This window comes from Crotalus tigris, unplaced genomic scaffold (genome assembly GCF_016545835.1).
Source record: "Crotalus tigris isolate CLP2741 ecotype Arizona unplaced genomic scaffold, ASM1654583v1 scf7180000017694.5664430, whole genome shotgun sequence".
Lineage (NCBI taxonomy): Eukaryota > Metazoa > Chordata > Lepidosauria > Squamata > Viperidae > Crotalus > Crotalus tigris.
In genome coordinates, this window is record NW_024096572.1 from 5626413 (window position 1) to 5644898 (window position 18486).

An 18486-nucleotide genomic window follows, 5' to 3' on the forward strand; every position below is an offset into this window, starting at 1 on the left:
CCCTTGTGTGTTTTTTCCCCTCAAGTTATTCCTTGACCTACAACTACAATATGAGCCCCAATTTTTTGTTGCTAAGTGAGACATTTGTTAAGTGAATTTTGCTCCATTTTATCACCTTTCTTCCCAGTCATCAAGTGAATCACTGCAGTTGTTAAATTAGTAACATGGTGGTTAAATGAATCTGGTTTCCCCATTGACTTTGCTTGTCAGAAGTTTGCATAAGGTGAGCACGTGACCCCCGGACAGTCATAAATATGAGTCAGTTCCCAAGCTACTGAATTTTGATTGTGTGACCGTGGGGATGCTGCAGGTGTGAAAAATTGTCCTAAGTCACTTTTTTTCAGTGCCATTGTAACTTCATGTAACTTCAAACTGCCTATTTTAAGTTAAAGATTACCTGTGTTATGTAAAGCAGGGAAGATAAAACTTTTCAACCATATGTTTTGTCTCTTTATACCAGTGGTTCTCAACCTGTGGGTTGGGACCCCATTTGGGATCGAACTACCATTTCACGGGGGTCGCCAAACAACACAGTCCGCCATTTTTCCCCCTTTTCCTTAGCTGTGCTACTCCCTTTTATTCTATGGGCTTTTGAAAGCCAATAGAACAGACTCTCTTGAATAGAGTCTAATTCTATTGGCTTTCAAAAGCCAATAGGAATTGTCCAGGCTGTCTCTGCCCTGCTGAGCCCGCCAAAAGTCCCATTCTGCAAACGGTGATGCACCAATTGAGTAGTCCTCGACTTACGACCGGTTGAGTAGTCCTCGACTTACAACTGGTTGGGGGTCACGGCATTAAAAAGGTTGAGAACCACTGCTTTATACCCTCACCTTTCTCCCTCTGATCTAGTTTACAGGAGGTAGAGCTGCTGGCTTGGTCACCCATTTGGGCAACTCACCAAGGAGGAACAAATCTAATTTCTTTTCTCTCTCTGAATAGCAACTCAACAGACTTTGTAAAATTACCGAGGTGATGAAGACAAAGCTGCAGCTTTAAAAATAAATGAGCACAGTAAAATAATAAGGGCAACCTTGTCTTTGCTTACTTGGTCTCTTCGGATGCTGGCTCTTTGCCACAAAAATAATGTTCTGCTGGCAATCTAGGTGGGATGCTTAATGCTCTGCCCTGTCACCTAATTCCACAGATGGAAACCTGACGACAAAAGAGGGGCTAAGGCTGTGATTGATCCTGGCTCTGATTAAATCCAAACTCCCTGTCCTTCTCATCTAAGGCATTTCTTTTTTAACCCAAAGTCTTCTTGGGGCTTAATATCTGGGGACAAAGAGGGCTGGTAAATTACTGATTCTCATTTTCGTAGGTGGTGTCGAAATGGCATTTCCTTTCTATGGTCCTAAAATAGCCATCTGGGCAGCAAAATCTTACCTTCTGTGCTGTGTTGAATGGAATCTGAAATGCTGCTAGATGGTGCCCTCATGAGGCTGTCAAAAGCTTTGTGCCTCTTCATTCCATGATGCTAGCTGAAGTGAAAACGAGGGGAACTTGAACAGGACAACAATAAACAGGCAATCCGGTGACTATCAAAATACAGTAATTCTAAATTTTAGAATGAACACAAATTACATGTTAGAAATACTTATCTTGTTGACTTACAACATTTAGTGACCATTCAAAGTTGCAACAGCACTAAAAAAAGTTAATTTATGACCATTTTTCACACTTATGACCATTGCAGCATCCCCATGATCATGTGGTCAAAAATTCAGATGCTTGGAAACTGACTCATATTGATGACAGTCGTGTGATCATTTTGCAACCCTCTAACAAGCAAAGTCAATGGTAAAGCCAGATTCACTTAATAACCATGTTACTAACTGAGCACTTGCAGTGATTCACTTAACAACTATGGCAAGAAAGTTGTAAAATGGGACAAAACTCACTTAACAAATGTCTCATTTAGCAACAGAAATTTTGGGCTCAATTGCGGTCATTAAACTGAGAACTACATCTATGTGGGAAGATTGCAACTGCTATTCTATTCTATTCTATTCTATTTCTTGTTCTTATCCTATTCTATTCTGCATTCTGTGCTATGCTATGCTATGCTATGCTATGCTATGCTATGAAGTGTTGACTTCAGATGGAATTCTTCTTCAGATCCTCTACCTCTTAATAACAATACAGAAAAAATGTTGTGCATTTGTGTTTGTGTGGTATGTGTGTGTGTGTGTGTGAAAATAAGAGCACTTAGATCAACATTTGTCTCTTTTATGAGATGGCCAACCTATTGGGACATGCAGATCCCTTTCACTCTGATCACTGTCAGTGCCACAGCAACTGATGCATCTTTCCATATTATGTTTTTAAAAAGCTATTTGGAAAAATATGTTTTGTAATCATTCTGAACTTTCTCAGCTTTTGTTCTGACTTTTTTTTAAAAAAAAAAAGCAACAAATGCCCAAGAGATATTTATTTGTACCCATTTCCAAATTTCTGTTTTCTTTTCTACTTAACCAGAGACTTGGAAAGCACTTACAGAATCCATCCCATTCCATTCTTTTCCTTGCCAAGTGGATGTGTAAGAGGGCTGTTTTTCTTCTACATGACTTCTGATAAGCCATAATAGTGGTTTTTCTTTTCTCCAATTTTAGTTTTATTAAATTGCCATCTTTTGACTTTTCCTTGCTTTAAATCCTTTAGTTGTTTCCACCAAAAGTCTCCTCTGCTTCTGGTGGTTGATACTTAACTGTCCTCAAAAATGGAGAATCATTTTTTTCCCGTTTGAATTTGGCTCCTTCTGTACAGCCCTCATAGGTAACACTGAGAGATTACTGTGGTTTCAGTTGTAAGCTAATAGGTCTGCAAAGTCACTCTGTAACATTCCAAAAGCTGCCACTGAATAGTGACTTTAGTGTGATCCAAAAGGACAATCATTACATGCACGAGCAGTTATATAAACCAGATTAATTTAAATTCAATTCAAATGAAACCAAAGTAACTTTTTATCTAGATCTGCCCCCTTATTTGCTCTGGCTACTTTCTGGAATAAGCATCTGTAGCATCTTACTCAAACCGTCTGCATCCCCCAGGTTCCTCAAAAGTTGCATGATTGTGGGTTCCTATGGATGCTGGATGCCCAACTGGATTCATAAATGGATGCACAAATTGCAGGCTCCTATGCATGGATTACTGCCTTGTTGTGGCGAAGGGGCTTGTGTAACTCAATGAAGCTATGAGCTATGCCATGCAGGGCCACCCAAGACAGGCAGGTCATAGCAGAGAGTTCTGACAAAATGTGATCCAGTGGAGAAGGAAATGGCAAACTACTCCAGTATCTTTGCCATGAAAACCCCATGGACAGTAACAAAAGGCAAAAAGATATGACGCTGGAAGATGAGCCCCTCAGGTCGGAAGGTGTCCAATATGCTACTGGGGAAGAACAGAGGGCTAGTACTAGTAGCGCCAGAAAGAATGAAGTGACTGGGCTAAAGTCGAAAGGACACTCAGTTGTGGATATATCTGGTAGTGAAAGGAAAGTCCAATGCTGTAAAGATCTTTTCTCCATAGGAACCTGGAATGTAAGATCCATGAATCAAGGCAAGCTGGATGTGGTCAAACAAGACTGAACATTGACATCTTAGGAATCAACGAACTAAAATGGACAGGAATGGGTGAATTTAACTCAGATGACCATCAAGTATACTATTGCAGGCAAGAATCCCTCAGAAGAAATGGAGTAGCCTTTATAGTCAATAAAAGAATAGGAAAAGCAATACTGGGATACAATCCCCAAAATGACAGAATGATCTCAGTTCGAATCCAAGGCAAACCATTCAATATCACAGCAGTACAAATCTATGCCCCAACCACTGGTGCTGAAGAGGATGAAATTGAGCTGTTCTATGAAGCCCTACAGCACCTTATAGAATTAACACCAAAAAATGATGTCCTTATCATCATGGGGGATTGGAATGCTAAAGTAGGAAGCCAAAAGATAACCGGAATAAGAGACAAGTTTGGCCTTGGAGTACAAAATGAAGCAGGGCACAGGCTGATAGAATTTTGTCAAGAGAATATGATGGTCATAACAAACACTCTTTTCCAACAACCCAAGAGACAGCTCTACACATGGACATCACCAGACAGTCAACACAGAAATCAGATTGACTATGTGCTCTGCAGCCAAAGTTGGAGAAGCTCTATACAGTCAGTAAAAACAAGACCAGGAGCTGACTGTGGCTCAGATCATGAGCTTCTTGTTGCAAAATTTAGGCTTAAATTGAAGAAAGTAGGGAAAAGCACTAGGCCACTCAGGTATGAACTACATCATATTCCTGAGGAATATACAGTAGAGGTGGCAAATAGATTTAAGGAATTAGATCTGATAGAGTGCCTGAAGAACTATGGATGGAGGTTCGCAACGTTGTACAAGAGGTAGCAACTAAAACCATCCCAAAGAAAAATGCAAGAAAGCTAAATGGCTGTCTGAGGAAGCTTTGCAAATAGCTGAGAAAAGAAGGGAAGTGAAAGGCAAAGGAGAAAGAGAAAGATACACCCAATTGAATGCAGAATTCCAGAGAATAGCTAGAATAGATAAGAATACCTTCTTAAATGAACAGTGCAAAGAAATAGAAGAAAACAACAGAATAGGGAGGACCAGAGATCTCTTCAAGAAAATTGGAGATATGAAGGGAATGTTTCATGCAAAGATGGGCATGATAAAGGACCAAAATGGCAGGGATCTAACAGAGGCAGAAGAGATTAAGAAGAGGTGGCAAAACTACACAGAAGAACTATACAAGAATGAGCTTAACATCCCATGATGGGGTGGTCACTGACCTTCAGCCAGACATCCTAGATTGTGAAGTGAAATGGGCCTTAGGAAATCTGAGCAACAACAAAGCTAGTGAAGGTGACAGCATTCCAGCTGAGCTATTCAAAATCTTAAAAGACGATGCAGTAAAAGTGCTACACTCAATTTGCCAGCAAATTTGGAAAACTCAACAGTGGCCACAGGATTGGAAAAGGTCAGTTTACATTCCATTTCCAAAGAAAGGCAATGCCAAAGAATGTTCAAACTATTGCACCATTGCACTCATTTCACATGCTACTAAAGTTATGCTTAAAATCCTACAAGCTAGATTCCAGCAGTATGTGGACCAAGAACTACCAGAAGTACAGGCAGGATTTTGAAGAAGCAGAGGAACTAGAGATCAAATTGCCAACATACGCTGGATCATGGAGAAAGCTAGGGAATTCCAGAAAAACATCTACTTCTGCTTCATTGACTATGCCTTTGATTGTGTGGATCACAACAAATTGTGGCAAGTTCTTAAAGAGATGGGAGTACCAGACCATCTTATTTGTCTCTTGAGAAACCTATATGCGGGTCAAGAAGCAACAGTGAGAACTGGACACGGAACCACTGATTGGTTCAAAATTGCGAAAGGAGTCCGGCAAGGCTGTATACTGTCGCCCTGCCTTATGCAGAGCACATCATGAGAAAGGCAGGGCTAGATGAATTAAAAGTTGGAATTAAGGTTGCCAGGAGAAATATCAACAACCTAAGATATGCAGATGATACCACTCTAATGGCAGAAAATGAAGAGGGACTAAAGAGCCTCTTGATGCGGGTGAAGAAGGAGAGTGCAAAAGTTGCCTTGAAACTCAACATTAAGAAAACCAAAATCATGGCATCCGGCCCTCTCAATTCCTGGCAAATAGATGGGGAAGAAATGGAGGTAGTGACAGATTTTATTTTTCTGGGCTCAAAGATCATCTCAGATGGGGACTACAGCCAAGAAATTAAAAAACGCTTGCTCCTGGGGAGGAAAGCTATGGCAAATCTAGACAGCATACTAAAAAGCAGAGACATCACCCTGCCAACAAAAGTGTGTATAGTCAAGGCTATGGTTTTCCCAGTTGCAATGTATGGATGTGAAAGTTGGACCATAAGAAATGTTGAGCGACAAAGAATTGAGGCCTTTGAACTATGGTGCTGGAGAAGACTCCTGCGAGTCCCTTGGACTGCAAAGCATTCAAACCAATCAGTCCTAGAAGAGTTCAACCCCAACTGCTCTTTGGAAGGCCAGATCCTGAAGTTGAAACTCAAATACCTTGGCCATCTAATGAGAAGGAAGGACTCACTAATGCTGAGAAAGATTGAGGGCAATAGAAGAAGGGGATGACAGAGAATGAGGTGGCTGGATGGAGTCACTGAAGCAGTAGGCGTGAACTTAAATGGACTCCAGAAGATGGTAGAGGACAGGAAAACCTGGAAAAACATTGTCCATGGGGTCACGATGGGTCAGACATGACTTCGCAATTAACAACAACAATGCACATTGTATACCCACTTCAGGAAAACAAGTCAACTTTTGATCAGTATCCAATCCAATGAGAGATGGAGTTTTAGGAGCTGTTTGCTAAAGGTTTCTCAGTGATGTTCTCCTCCTTTGGGATTTACTTTAAACTTCTCCTTGCTACATTTACAAGAAGTCATAAAACGTATTTTTTGAAGAACACACTGCTGTAGCATGATCTTGCCTGGCCCCACCAAATCAAACCGATTTCACTGATTTTTGTTTTTAACTTTCTGACATTATTGGAATACTACATTCAATTCTGGCCATCATGATGCAAAAAAAAAAAAAAAAAAAGGTTGAAATCCTAGAAAGAAGGCAGAGAAGAGCAGCAAGGATGATAAGGGGTTTGGAAGCTAAATCATATGATGAACAACTATGCATGTCTACTCAAACAAACAAAAGAACTAGGGGACGTTGTGATAGCAGACTTCCAGTACTTGAGGGGTTGTCACAGAGGCGTCAACCTATTTTCCAAAGCATCTGAGGACAGAACAAGAATAGGTGAAAGATCATTAAAAAGACATCCATTCTAGAACGCAGTCCTAGGCTGCATTAACAGAGATAAAATCAAGCTCACATGAAAGGTTAATACCACTTTATAATGCCTTGGTTAAGGCCACACTTGGAATTTTGCATCCAGTTTTGATCGCCATGATATAAAAAGATTCTAGAAAGAGTGCAGAGAAGAACAACTATGATTAAGTCACTGGAGGCTAAAACATTACAGGAACAGTTGCAGGAATTGGGTATGTCTAGTTTAATGAAGAGAAGGACTAGGGGTGACATGATAGCAGTGTTCTAATCTCTAAGGGGCTGTCACAAAGAAGAAGGGGCCAACATATCCTCCAAAGCACCTGAAGGCAGGACAAGAAGCAATGGATGGAAACTAATCAAGGAAAGAAGCAAATCTAGAACTAAGGAAAAATTTCCTGATAGTCAGAACAACTATCAGTAGAAGGGGTTGCCTCCAGAAGTTGTGGGTGCTCCATCACTGAAGGTTTTTTAAGAGATTGGACAACCATTTGCCTGAAATAGTTTAGGGTTTCCTGCTTTAGCAGGGGGTTAGGATTAGAAGGCCTCCAAGGTCCCTTCCAACTCTGTTATTCCATTAGAATTAAGGAGAAATTTCCTGACAAAAAATTCCTGACAGGAAGAATGATTAATCAGTGGAATGGCTTGCTTTCGGAGGTTGTGGGTGCTCCATCACTGGAGATTTTCAAGAAGAGATTGGACAATCATTGTCTGGAATGGTATAAGATCTCCTGCCATGGGCAGACAGTTTGACTATAAGACCTCCAACTTGTTATTCTACTTTCTGTTGCAAGTTGCTCAGATTCTTCAGAAATGGCAAAGGAATTGCAGAATAAAATAAAAACCGTCCCTTGTCCGGTTATCAGGGTGGAGATACCCCATATTTCAGTAAGCAAATGACTGCCAGACAAAATGGAGGTGGTATGTTGGGATTTTAAATTTTATTCCAACATGCTATTTTTTAAAAAATAGGCTCAGACTGATTAGACAGCCCAAACTGTAGTAAAGGCAATATACGTGTAAAAACTTCTTTCATTCACAGTACAGATGTCATTTACAATTAAGGATCACAAACATCAAATGCTGAGTAATTTCTCTCTTTTTTAAACATTATATTCTGTGCTTTTTACCTGCATTTTTTTGCACTCTTATTACCATACAGACATTGCAAGATGCAAATGTAGAAACTGAAATAAAAATTACAGGCAAAACTACCAAATTACACTGTACTCTGAGTCTGTACATATTTACAGTACCTTTTTGGAATGTATTGCCATTTTTAAGAACATATAGAAACATTCTAAAGACTATTCCACTTACAGAATACATACACCTTTTAGAAAAAAAGGCAAATATTTATCTTACATGAGACCATGTATATTAAATTTGTGTACACATCATTATTAATATTTTACATTACATTTACTAAAGTGAGCATAAGTGCCGTATTATTCAAGACTGAAACTTATTTTTATGTCATCATTAGGACCCAAATTTGGTATTTTCTAAAAAAATATTTTACCTTTTAATTCACAAATACTGTGCAATAAACAGGACGTAACCCCCCCCCCCCAAAGTTCTTAAGGAATACACACAAAATCAAGTTTGGAAAAATTAAAAAGGAGGAAAAATATTGAAATAGACAGAGAAGGGCTAGATCACAATGCTTAACATTTAGCTCAGAAATGGCGTAACAGCTTCAAAACACTACATATTTAGTGCCTCTTAAAAATCAGTCACTGTGACTTGGCATTGCATTTTTTAAAAAATAATAATTGTGACTTAAATAGACTCAGGTGCTAGAAGATAGAACTTTCTGCTAAGAAATAGTGAACGAGTTAAATATAATTGCTCTGTATGAACTGAACATAGAACTATATTCCAGTTCTCCTCCAATGTAGTTATAAATAATTTATTGCTTTAAGCCCGCTGCCAAAATTATGGTTGATTTTTGACTTATGCTATATATCCTCAAAACGAGCCAACATGAAGCCATGGTTTATGAAGGTTTGTTTCAGCAAACCTTAGTTAAGGTTAACCATAGGAGAAGGCCTGAATGCAATATCAAACACTGGTTAATCTACTATCAGACAGGTTGAAACTCCTTCTTACGACTGCATTGGAAGAGAATGAGGATAGGACACACAAGTCCACAATTTATTAATTGGGTGCCATGATTTACAAACTACAATGTCTTGGTTCACAAAAGAGGTGAAGACAAACTCAAGCAAGCCATGTTAGGGTTTAGAAATTACATGCAACTGCTCCTTGTGTTTTTATTTCTTCCAGGCCAAACTACAGGTAGTCCTTGACTTACAATCTTCAGTTTGGTGACCATTCAATGTCACAACGACACTAAAGTGATTTATAACAATTTTTCACACTTATGATCATCGCAGCATCCCTGTGGTCTTGGCAACTGGCTTATATTTATGATGGCCCTGGGGTCATGTGATCACCTTTTGTGACCTTCTGATAAGAAAAGTCAATGGAGGCTAGATTTGTTTTACAACTGTGTCACTAACTTAACAACGGCAGTGATTTACTTAACAACTGTGGCAAGGAAGTTTGTACAATGGGTCAAAATTCACTTAATGTCTGTCTTGCTTAGCAACAGAAAATGTGGGCTCGGTTATGGCCGTAAGTCAAGGACTACCTCTATGAAGACACCCAGATATAGTCCAAATAGTTAGGGAATGGAAAGACCTCAGTAACAGGTTACTAGAAGCAAAAGTGACAGTAATCCAGTGGATTTCATCATGCTTTGATTACCACTGCTGGTATACTAAGGTTTTCTACAGGGTCTAGCCCAGTCATAGATCTTCCATTTTACATTTACCAAGGAAGTGCAGTAATTCTGACTACTACGTCATGGAGACAATCAACAGAGCAGACATGTCAAACTCGTGATGTCGCGCGACGTATCGGGAGTGTTTTGCCAATGGGGTGGGAGTGGCTTCCACGTGACGTGTCCGGCCCATGGGCCAGCAGTTTGACACCGCTGCAATAGAGAGGAGGATGCCATCATAATTGGGCCACTTTTATAGGTGAGGCAATAAAGACCTCTCTCTGACTGTTTGGTATTTTCATGAAAGGCAACTTGAAAAAATGATCCATACTATCATGGATTGGTTTTCCTGTATCTCTGGAACACAAATAGTAGCTCTAAATATGAACCACAACAATTGCAACAAAACCTGCTTTGGTGTTTCCAACTTCATCCAAACTAATACATCATATGGCATACATTTCAATTAACTTAGAAAGCAAACCACTTTCAAAAGACTGGTCTTTAATGAACAGACAGTATATCAAAGGACTTAAATACTGCCTTTCAGAGATGACAACTCTAGAAATAAATCACTTTGAAAATAAAAAGCTATCCACTCATTTTGAAGTCCTCAGCAGTTTGGAGGAAAAATTCTTTGGCCTGAAGGTGGATAGAAGCAGGAGGGGGGGTTGGTCACCAAAACACCAATGGAAATACTCATGAACTAAAACACAAATATCATCCCTGCATACTGATGAAACCCAATAATCAAATATAAAGATTTCTGTAAAATTTTGCAAGCGATTCTTCTTTCTTTTTCAACCAAAAACTGGAAGAGGGTGGTGAAAAATCTAGAAATATTCCACAGAACTTGCTCAATTACATAAATTAGAGGTGCACAGAAGTATCCATTCAAATCATTTCAAAATCAGAATAACCCCAGGTTAAAATGGCCTGTCTCTACTGTGGAGAAGCTGTTTTGAGCTCAAAACTGGCTTATTCTTTGAGCATTCTTAATTCAAAATTTTCCCAGAATACTCAAAATAGCCCACTTCATATTTGGATCAAAACATTTTATTGACAAATCATATGTATCTTACTCTGAAATGAATGGTATTATACTCAGAGATATTTACTCTGAAATAAGTCTTAGGATACAAGACTTTTGGGGGGGAATTACCTCTAAAAAGACTTTGTTAATAGCAATGAGATTCTGTTCAGTTTTCCTAGTCTGAGATGATAAGGGCCAGCTTGTCATAAGTGTCTCCTAAATTTCCTTATAGCACCACAATGTCTTGACTGACCCAGTACTTGACTTTTAATGGGGCGATTTTAAGTGCTTCCAGTGAAGCACCTTCTTAAGGCTTTGCTAGGTCTTCCTAGAGTGCTCAGCACCATACAATTTGAGCCCTTGGTGTGTTGAGTTAGCTTGCCATCAGGGAAGCCAGCTCCATCTGGCCAACCGATGCACTCGGTTGGCCAACAAGAAATGCCCTAGAGACCCAGAAGATTACATGGCTCACAAAAGAAAGAAAAAAGTGATGAGAGAGGAACTACTCCCATTTATTTTTCCTGTATCACAACTAAAGTTTTTTAACACATGACTTTAGTTGGCCTGTGATTACATAGCAATAGCATTTAGACTTATATACCACTTCACAGTGTTTTACAGCCCTCCCTTTACAGCAATTTTCAGTCAGCCTATTGCCCCCAACAATCCAGGTCCTCATTTTACCAACCTTGGAAGGATAGAAAGCTGAGTCAACCTTGAGCCAGTGAGAATTGAACTGCTGGCAGTCAGCAGAATTAGCTTGCAATACTGCATTCTAACCTCTGCATCACCATGGATCATATTAGAAAATGAGAACTCCACTAGCAAACAAGTCAAGCTAACATCTGCTTTTGTATTTACAATGAACACTCATTATGCAAAAGAAGGCTCATGTCTTATCAAACAACTTGGTGGCCTTTAGGTATTTATGATTTCAAGTCTTAACAGTCCCCTGCTCCCGGTCATGCAATCTAGAGCTAATGGGAGCTGAAGCCTAAAGCAACTGGATGATGCCAAGTATAAACTATGCCATGCTGAGGTCAAAGTGAGGCTGCTGGCAGGTATGCTGGTACAAATATCTGGATCTGGGCAAACATTAGTTCCCAATCAGGAAATGAAAAGGAGGAATTCAAGTAGAGCCTTCTAAATTGCGAGAAGAGAGATCACAAAAGGTTACAATGCATTGCATAGTGTATTGGGTCTTCTGCTATTCAGTCTATGCTAGGAGCATTGTGGTCCCAATAAGAGATTTCAGGATCCACCTCCCCAAACTAAAATGCCCTTACAAGCAATGTATGAAGTGGTAACATCAAGCCTCCTAACAGTGAACAAAAATTTACTTCCATCTGCAGAGCACAGAAGGGAGACAGAACAGTATCAGAACAAAAAAATAAAAAATAAACATACCCTAATTATTAACATTACCTCTGGGAATCTAAATTCCACCACAAATCATAGAATCCATTGCAAGGTAAAAGAAATGTGCCTTCCACACTGCATTTAAATGAAAAGGAGGTGAAAGCAGGAAAAATCTGGGAAAACAGAAAACCCTGAGCATTATGTTGCATTTGATCTAGCCCCCAAATGAAATCAGGCACAGTTAAAGCATGAATGGATCAAAGACGTGAGAGTGTCCAATAATGGCTCATGTACACTTACAATACTGAAAACTGTTTGGTCCATTAAAGAGTTGCATGGAAAGCCAACTGGGAAGAAAGAAGGAAAATAAAGGACCCAGGAATTCAAAGCCTCAGTGGAGATGAAATATTGTTGTCCAGCAATTGCCACAGAGATGATGATCCAAGGATTGCTTCTTCAGTGCTGGACAGGGTATGGGGGAATCCTCTGAAGTGAATGCAAGGTAGTGCCAATTTCTGTTGATTCAATATATTCTATTTAATCCAGTAATAGATATTGTACTCCATGATCTGCCTCAGGAGAAAACTGAATTAGACCCCCTTCAAAGTCTTGATGCTGGATTCCAGTGCAAACACAACAGCACCATCACACTCAACCCCGAAAGAGGTATCAGAAGCAGAAGTAAACAAAGTAAAAATGTTGAAGACCACATGTAGCATTTTCCAGTGAACTCTGCAATTCCAGGGTTGAATTGGTTGCTTTCATATCACAATGTTACCTTGACCAAATGGACATAAAACCAGCCAAACAAAAATGGCCTAACATCCTGTTTTCATAAATTCCTTAATACAATACATACAACAATACATCTCGTATTATTTAACCCATTCTGTGTTGTTCACCTATGCAAAACCCGACCATCCATGGCTTTATCAAGCCAGCTTAATCAAATGAACTCATTTAGGATTCTTCTTCTTCTTTTCCTGTTTTGGGGAAAATGAGAGAGCATGCACACAATAAATTCAGAACATCTCAGATAGCTCTGAACTGGTCCACTGGATAAACATTTGTGGATCTGTTGCAGGGCTGGTGGGTGAGGAGGAAGGGGGCTGGCTTCATTTTTGAAAAGCATTTGTACAGACTCCATACAGACTCTTCAAATAAATGCTGAGCACACAATCTTATCAGAGTAAACACTTCTTTTTAACAGTTGCACTTTTAAAATGGTATGAACAAAGCAGAATTGCATGACACTGGCATGATTTGTATGTGGCACCAATTGGTTAGCGGTTGAGTGGGCACTTCTTAAAACTGCTCTTAAAAAAACCTGGCTAAATATTCACCACCACATTGCACAGACGTGAAATTTGGCTCTCTGCCTCATCGCATGTTTGCACTTATTCAAAAGGTTGGGAGGATAAACTGTGCAAAAATCAAATAAAAAGACCTAAATTTCCTGTTTTATCTATTAAGTCTGAATGAATATTTTTCCTACATACGAGGTCTTAAAGTAATGCTGTTTTCAGTTTTTACAGTCTCCCATCCAGCATGATCTTGCTGGTTTGAGATTACAGCTAGTTCCCGATTTACAACAGTGTGCTTAGTGACTGTTTTGAAATTACAGTGGAACTAAAAAAGTGACTTATGGCCATTTTTCACTTACGACCCTTGCAGCATCCCCATGGTGATCCCCAGTTCTGTATATCTTGTCAAAGCAATAATATCCTATATTAACAGTGTTGATACATGATCAAAATTCAGACACTTGACAATTGGCTCTTATTTATGAGGGGTCATGTGGTCACATTAGTGACCTTCTGCCAAGCAAAGTCAATGGGGAAGCCAGACTCATTTTATAACCGTGTCACTAACTTTACAACTGCAGCAATTCATTTAACAGCTGTGGCAAGAAAAGCCATAAAATGGAGCAAAACTCACTTAACAAATGTCTCACTGAGCCACAGAAATTGTGGTTGTAAGTCGAGGACTACCTGCATACAGGTTGAAATCCAGCCTCTCTGGAGGGCCATCAAATTGACCAACCTCCTCTTTCAGAGGGAGATGGTCTAATTGATACAAACATATCATGAAATCAGAAATTATAACTATGGCGGGGGCATATGTAAGCATAAGCATGCACTTAACATGTACTGGTGGGAAGACCCTTGCTAATGGCTTGTACCACACTGAAGTCCTAGTTCAACACCTATCATGGGTTCCTTAGAGCTTGCTCACCCACATGTGCACTGTGCAGAAGACAGCTCCAATGGAATTCATTTTATAAGTAAGAAACTAAGGTTTCTTTCTTCTCTGCACTAGTTTCCAAAAATGGAAGGGTCAAGTCTGGATGTTTTTTTTTTTTAAAAAAAAAAATTGGTGTAAGAAACTCGGGACAATTTTTTTTTTTTAAAGGAGAGACATATTTCCAAATCTGAAGTTATGTATCTCATACTTGAGAGCACATTTTCGAACACTGAGATTCCAGGAGCAGAAGAAAAAAAAAAAAAGATTCTCAACTAAGTCTCAGCCAACGTTTACCAGCCGACTTCCATGGCTGGTAAAAAGCACCCTTTAGGATTGTGTGCACATGGATTTAAGCAACAGCGATGTGGAATGTCAGCATTAAAGCAAGAATGGCTGCCAGGAAGAACAGATCCACACCATTCTCAGAACATTTTTTTTTTACATTCAATATATTTCTATTTCCTTCCAATTTATTTATTTTTTCTTAAAAGGGGATAACCCTTCATATGTCTGTGTGTCCCTTTTTAAAAAGTGCTTTTGTGGGTTGTATTTAGAGAGGCACCTGCTGAGATCGCCAATCTCCCTCCCTCCCCCCCCCTTTTTTTCAGGGCAGGGAGACCGAATTATTTTCACTGCCATTAATACCTCCCCAAAGTAAGTGCTAATTTCATCAACAATTCAAGGGTAAACACTTCTCCCCCCTCCCCATCAGAACAGTCACAGCTGTCCTTAAAGCACATTTACAGGCAATCAGAATAATGCAAATAATAATAAAAAGGACCATTATAAAATAACAAGCACTTCACCACATATTAAATAAAGCATGTAATAAATAGGGATGGGGGATTATAACTTCTGTACAGGGGAGCAGATTTTTTTTTTTTCCTAATCAGTATCTCTGAAGAGGTGTCAATTTTCCTAGAAGTTTTCAGTGCATCCTTTGGAAAAGATTCTTGACTCTTTCCTGTCTGCATTTATCGGAGTTCCTTGGAACAGACATGGTTAATGGCAATGGAGAGGCATGAGTGATTAACACCTTTTCAAGTGTGTAAAACACTTGTAGCTTCAGTTTTGTGTGTGTGCATGTCAAGCAACCACAACAAAAAGGGGCATTGATAAAGGCACAAGGAAATGTGAAAGTAAAATGGAGGGACGGAGCATGATTTTTCTACACCAAAGGGACCTTCCTATAGCAATGATTTACTCTAAAACCAACAGCACTGACCAAGGTCTGTTGTTAACATCTGAGAAATTGCTGAGAAGGACAGAGCAGGAGCTTAAGTATTTCCTGTACTGTTCTCCATTCGGCTTTGTGCTAAGCCAAAGCCTGCAGCATGTTCCAAGGATGGACTTCTTCTCCTAGGTGCCCCTGCTTGTGGGGCTGGCTCTCCTGACAGGTTCCTTCTTCTGGTGGAGAGCTGGTGAGAGGACTGGCTGAATGAATGTTCCAATAGGCAGCCCATGCTGCTGCTTCGGTCCAGTGACTGCGTGGGGATGCTTGAAATAAAAGTGCAGTTGGATCTGAAAGTAGTACATGAGCTGCCACCATGTTTCTTCCCCTTCTTGGTGAAGGGTCCTTCCCCATGAGCCAAAGGCTTTGAAGAATACTCCCCCATTGAGCAAGAACTCATCTGGGTGGCCGTACAGCTCTCCTGCTCTGAACTACACTTTTTTACCCTGTATCCCTCCTTGGATTGTATTTGCTGAAGTTCACTAGTTCTTGTTTTCTCTTCCATGTAGATGCCGCTTTGAAGTGGCGAAGTGGCCGATGAAGAAGGAGCTTCATATCTGTTTGGAGTTTCTTTGCCCTTGACTTTCATCTGGCTGAATTCAGAAGTGCTACCACCAAGTTCAAAGTAGCTGGCCTGTAGGGACATCACTGATCCATGCCCCAAGCTGGGATGGCTACTGGGCCTTGCTTGGACCATTTGGATGCCCCCAATTGGGATCATTGGGCAAGGGCTCCTGGGTAATTGCTGGGAGTGCAAAGGGAGATGACTAAAAATATGGTCTTCCACTCGATCCGGAGCATGAATGGGTACTTCATGGAGCGAATGCAAAGGTCTGAAATAGAGATGTTGAATGATGCCTGGTGAAACTGTTGGGCTCCTGGACTCTGTCTTCTGCAATGACAAGAGGCATATAAAAAGTCAACTCTTTAAGTCTGGAGTATACAGATGTGGACACAAAATACTGGCTTACTTTAATAAGGCATTCTTAATTTAGAAAAACAAGATGACTCAAAGGAGACAAACTAAAAGAACATCTTCCATTGTATGTGGTTATCCTTCTCTCTTTCTATGCTGTATGTTAAAACACAACAGAAAACAAAAAAAATTAACACCCCAAAAGAGCACATCATGAAAATGACAGTTTTGATCTTAAGCTGGGCAATATCCATTTCCAAATTCCTGACCCACCACTTGAAGAGCAAGGAGGTAAAGCAGGAATGGGCAATATATGGGTCTTCAAATATTGCTGACCTTTATGTCCCATCATCCCTAGCCAGCATGGCCCATGATGTGAGACAATAGATGTTGCAATGAAAAAAAACATCTGGAGGACCAGATTTTACGCATCTCCAAGCACAGCTTACCAGCTTAGGGTCTTCATGCAGCTCTGTATCCTTGTCAAGGGACCTGTGAGGTAGAGGCACCGAAGATAATATTCCATAGTGAGTTTTACTTAAGTTTTGTACTTTTTCATCTGCTGCCACTTGGCTCTGAGAAGGCAACTCCTCTCTTCCTGGGAATGGATACCATGAAGGTGGCTCTGAATAGCTCTGGGACAGCATTTTCTTCAGAGATAAGTATCTAGATGATGACATTTCCCTACTTGGAGAGACACATCTCACCGGAGAAATCCCTCTTGCTGGCGGAAGGTATAAGGGTGATGAGAGCTCTGTCTTTGAAGAAAGGTATCTGCTTGGTGAGATCTCAACTCTTGGTGATGAATTATAGAAGACAAATGACTCTCTCAGAGCTTGGTGACTGGAGGGCATTTCTCCAGTATATGACAATCTTTTTGGTGAAGTTTCATTTTTGGTTAACAGATGCTTTTGAGTCAAGGACCGGTTGTTTCCACTACTGCTAATCCCACAGTCCTTGCTTTGGGAACACTTCCTTCTAGGCGCGATATCTTTGGAGACTGACAAATCCATCGCTAAGAGCATCTGCGGTCTTCTAACAGATTCCTTCTCAGCCGAAGTTGAGAGCACACCGAAGGACTGAGCTGGTCGATGAAGTCTTAACAAGCTGTGGCACACAGCAACTTCACAGCTGTCAGCTGACCATTTCATTTCAGGCTCTAAGGAGGCAGTCTGGGAACAATGAACAGTACTCTCATTACCAGAAGGAACATCTTCTACTGCAGACAAGGTTGTCTTGGTACCTTTTTCCTGGGAAAGGAGAGAACTTAGTAGAAAGTTCCCTGGAAGGGAAGTATTCTTTGTTTCAGAAGGCTTTCCAAGTGATTCCTCTTGGTTATCCTCTTCCTCTTCTTCCTCCTCATCCTCTTCTTCCTCATTATCATCATCATCATCATCATCATCATCATCATCATCATCATCATCATCACCAGACTCTTCCAAGTCTGAAAACTGGTGTTCAAGTAACTCAGATCCCTCCTGTCCTTCTGAATCTTGGAAGAGATCTTCAGTGGTTCCTAAAAGATGGAAGCAGAATAAAACAATTTATCAGATAAGGATATATTAACACATGTATACATATTCATATACACACATATGTACAAATTTCAGGACAAACAACTCCTGGGAGATAATTGGAGGGAACTCCACTATGTTCTGGATTAATGAGGGAGCACACGTCAAAGGAAATTAGAAATGTAAATTTCATTAAAAGTGCAGGTCCATCTCAGACTGTTTTCAGCAGAATCTAAATCAAAACAGGATGAAGATACTGCTTCTGCCACTAATACAGATTTTACCTATCATAGACACTGATTATGGGCTTTTTTCCATCTTCCCTTTCCCATTCATGCTGGGAGAAGCAGGGAAAATAATCATGTCCAGGGATAGTTCAAGGAGGATCAAATGAGGCTTTAATACACACAACTCAAAGATTCCTACTTCTTGAAAGATCCTGGAAAATTGAAATAGAATTTTGTTTATCCATTCACTCAATCAATTTGTACATTATAACCATGAAGTCTATTGACATTTTACAACAAAACATAACCGAAGGCAACTA

The 18486-nt window shown here is 40.0% G+C and overlaps 1 protein-coding gene across 1 annotated transcript; it reads right to left on the minus strand.

Moving 5' to 3' along the window:
• Positions 1-14867: 14867 nt before the first annotated feature.
• Positions 14868-18230, minus strand: LOC120305855 (transcription factor HIVEP3-like). Its single transcript, XM_039338162.1, has 3 exons — positions 18224-18230; positions 16875-17941; positions 14868-16401 (listed from the first exon to the last, which is right to left on the minus strand). The coding sequence occupies exons 1-3, from the start codon at positions 18228-18230 to the stop codon at positions 15556-15558; spliced, it is 1920 nt and encodes a 639-aa protein (XP_039194096.1). The 3' UTR covers positions 14868-15555.
• Positions 18231-18486: the final 256 nt, after the last annotated feature.

What these genes read in the sequence shown, in the direction of transcription:
- LOC120305855 (XM_039338162.1), bottom strand. An exon ending in TGCATGAAGACCCTAAGCTG is followed by an intron (nt 16,402 to 16,874) that starts GTAAGCTGTGCT and finishes TTGTCATTGCAG; the next exon opens with AAGACAGAGTCCAGGAGCCC.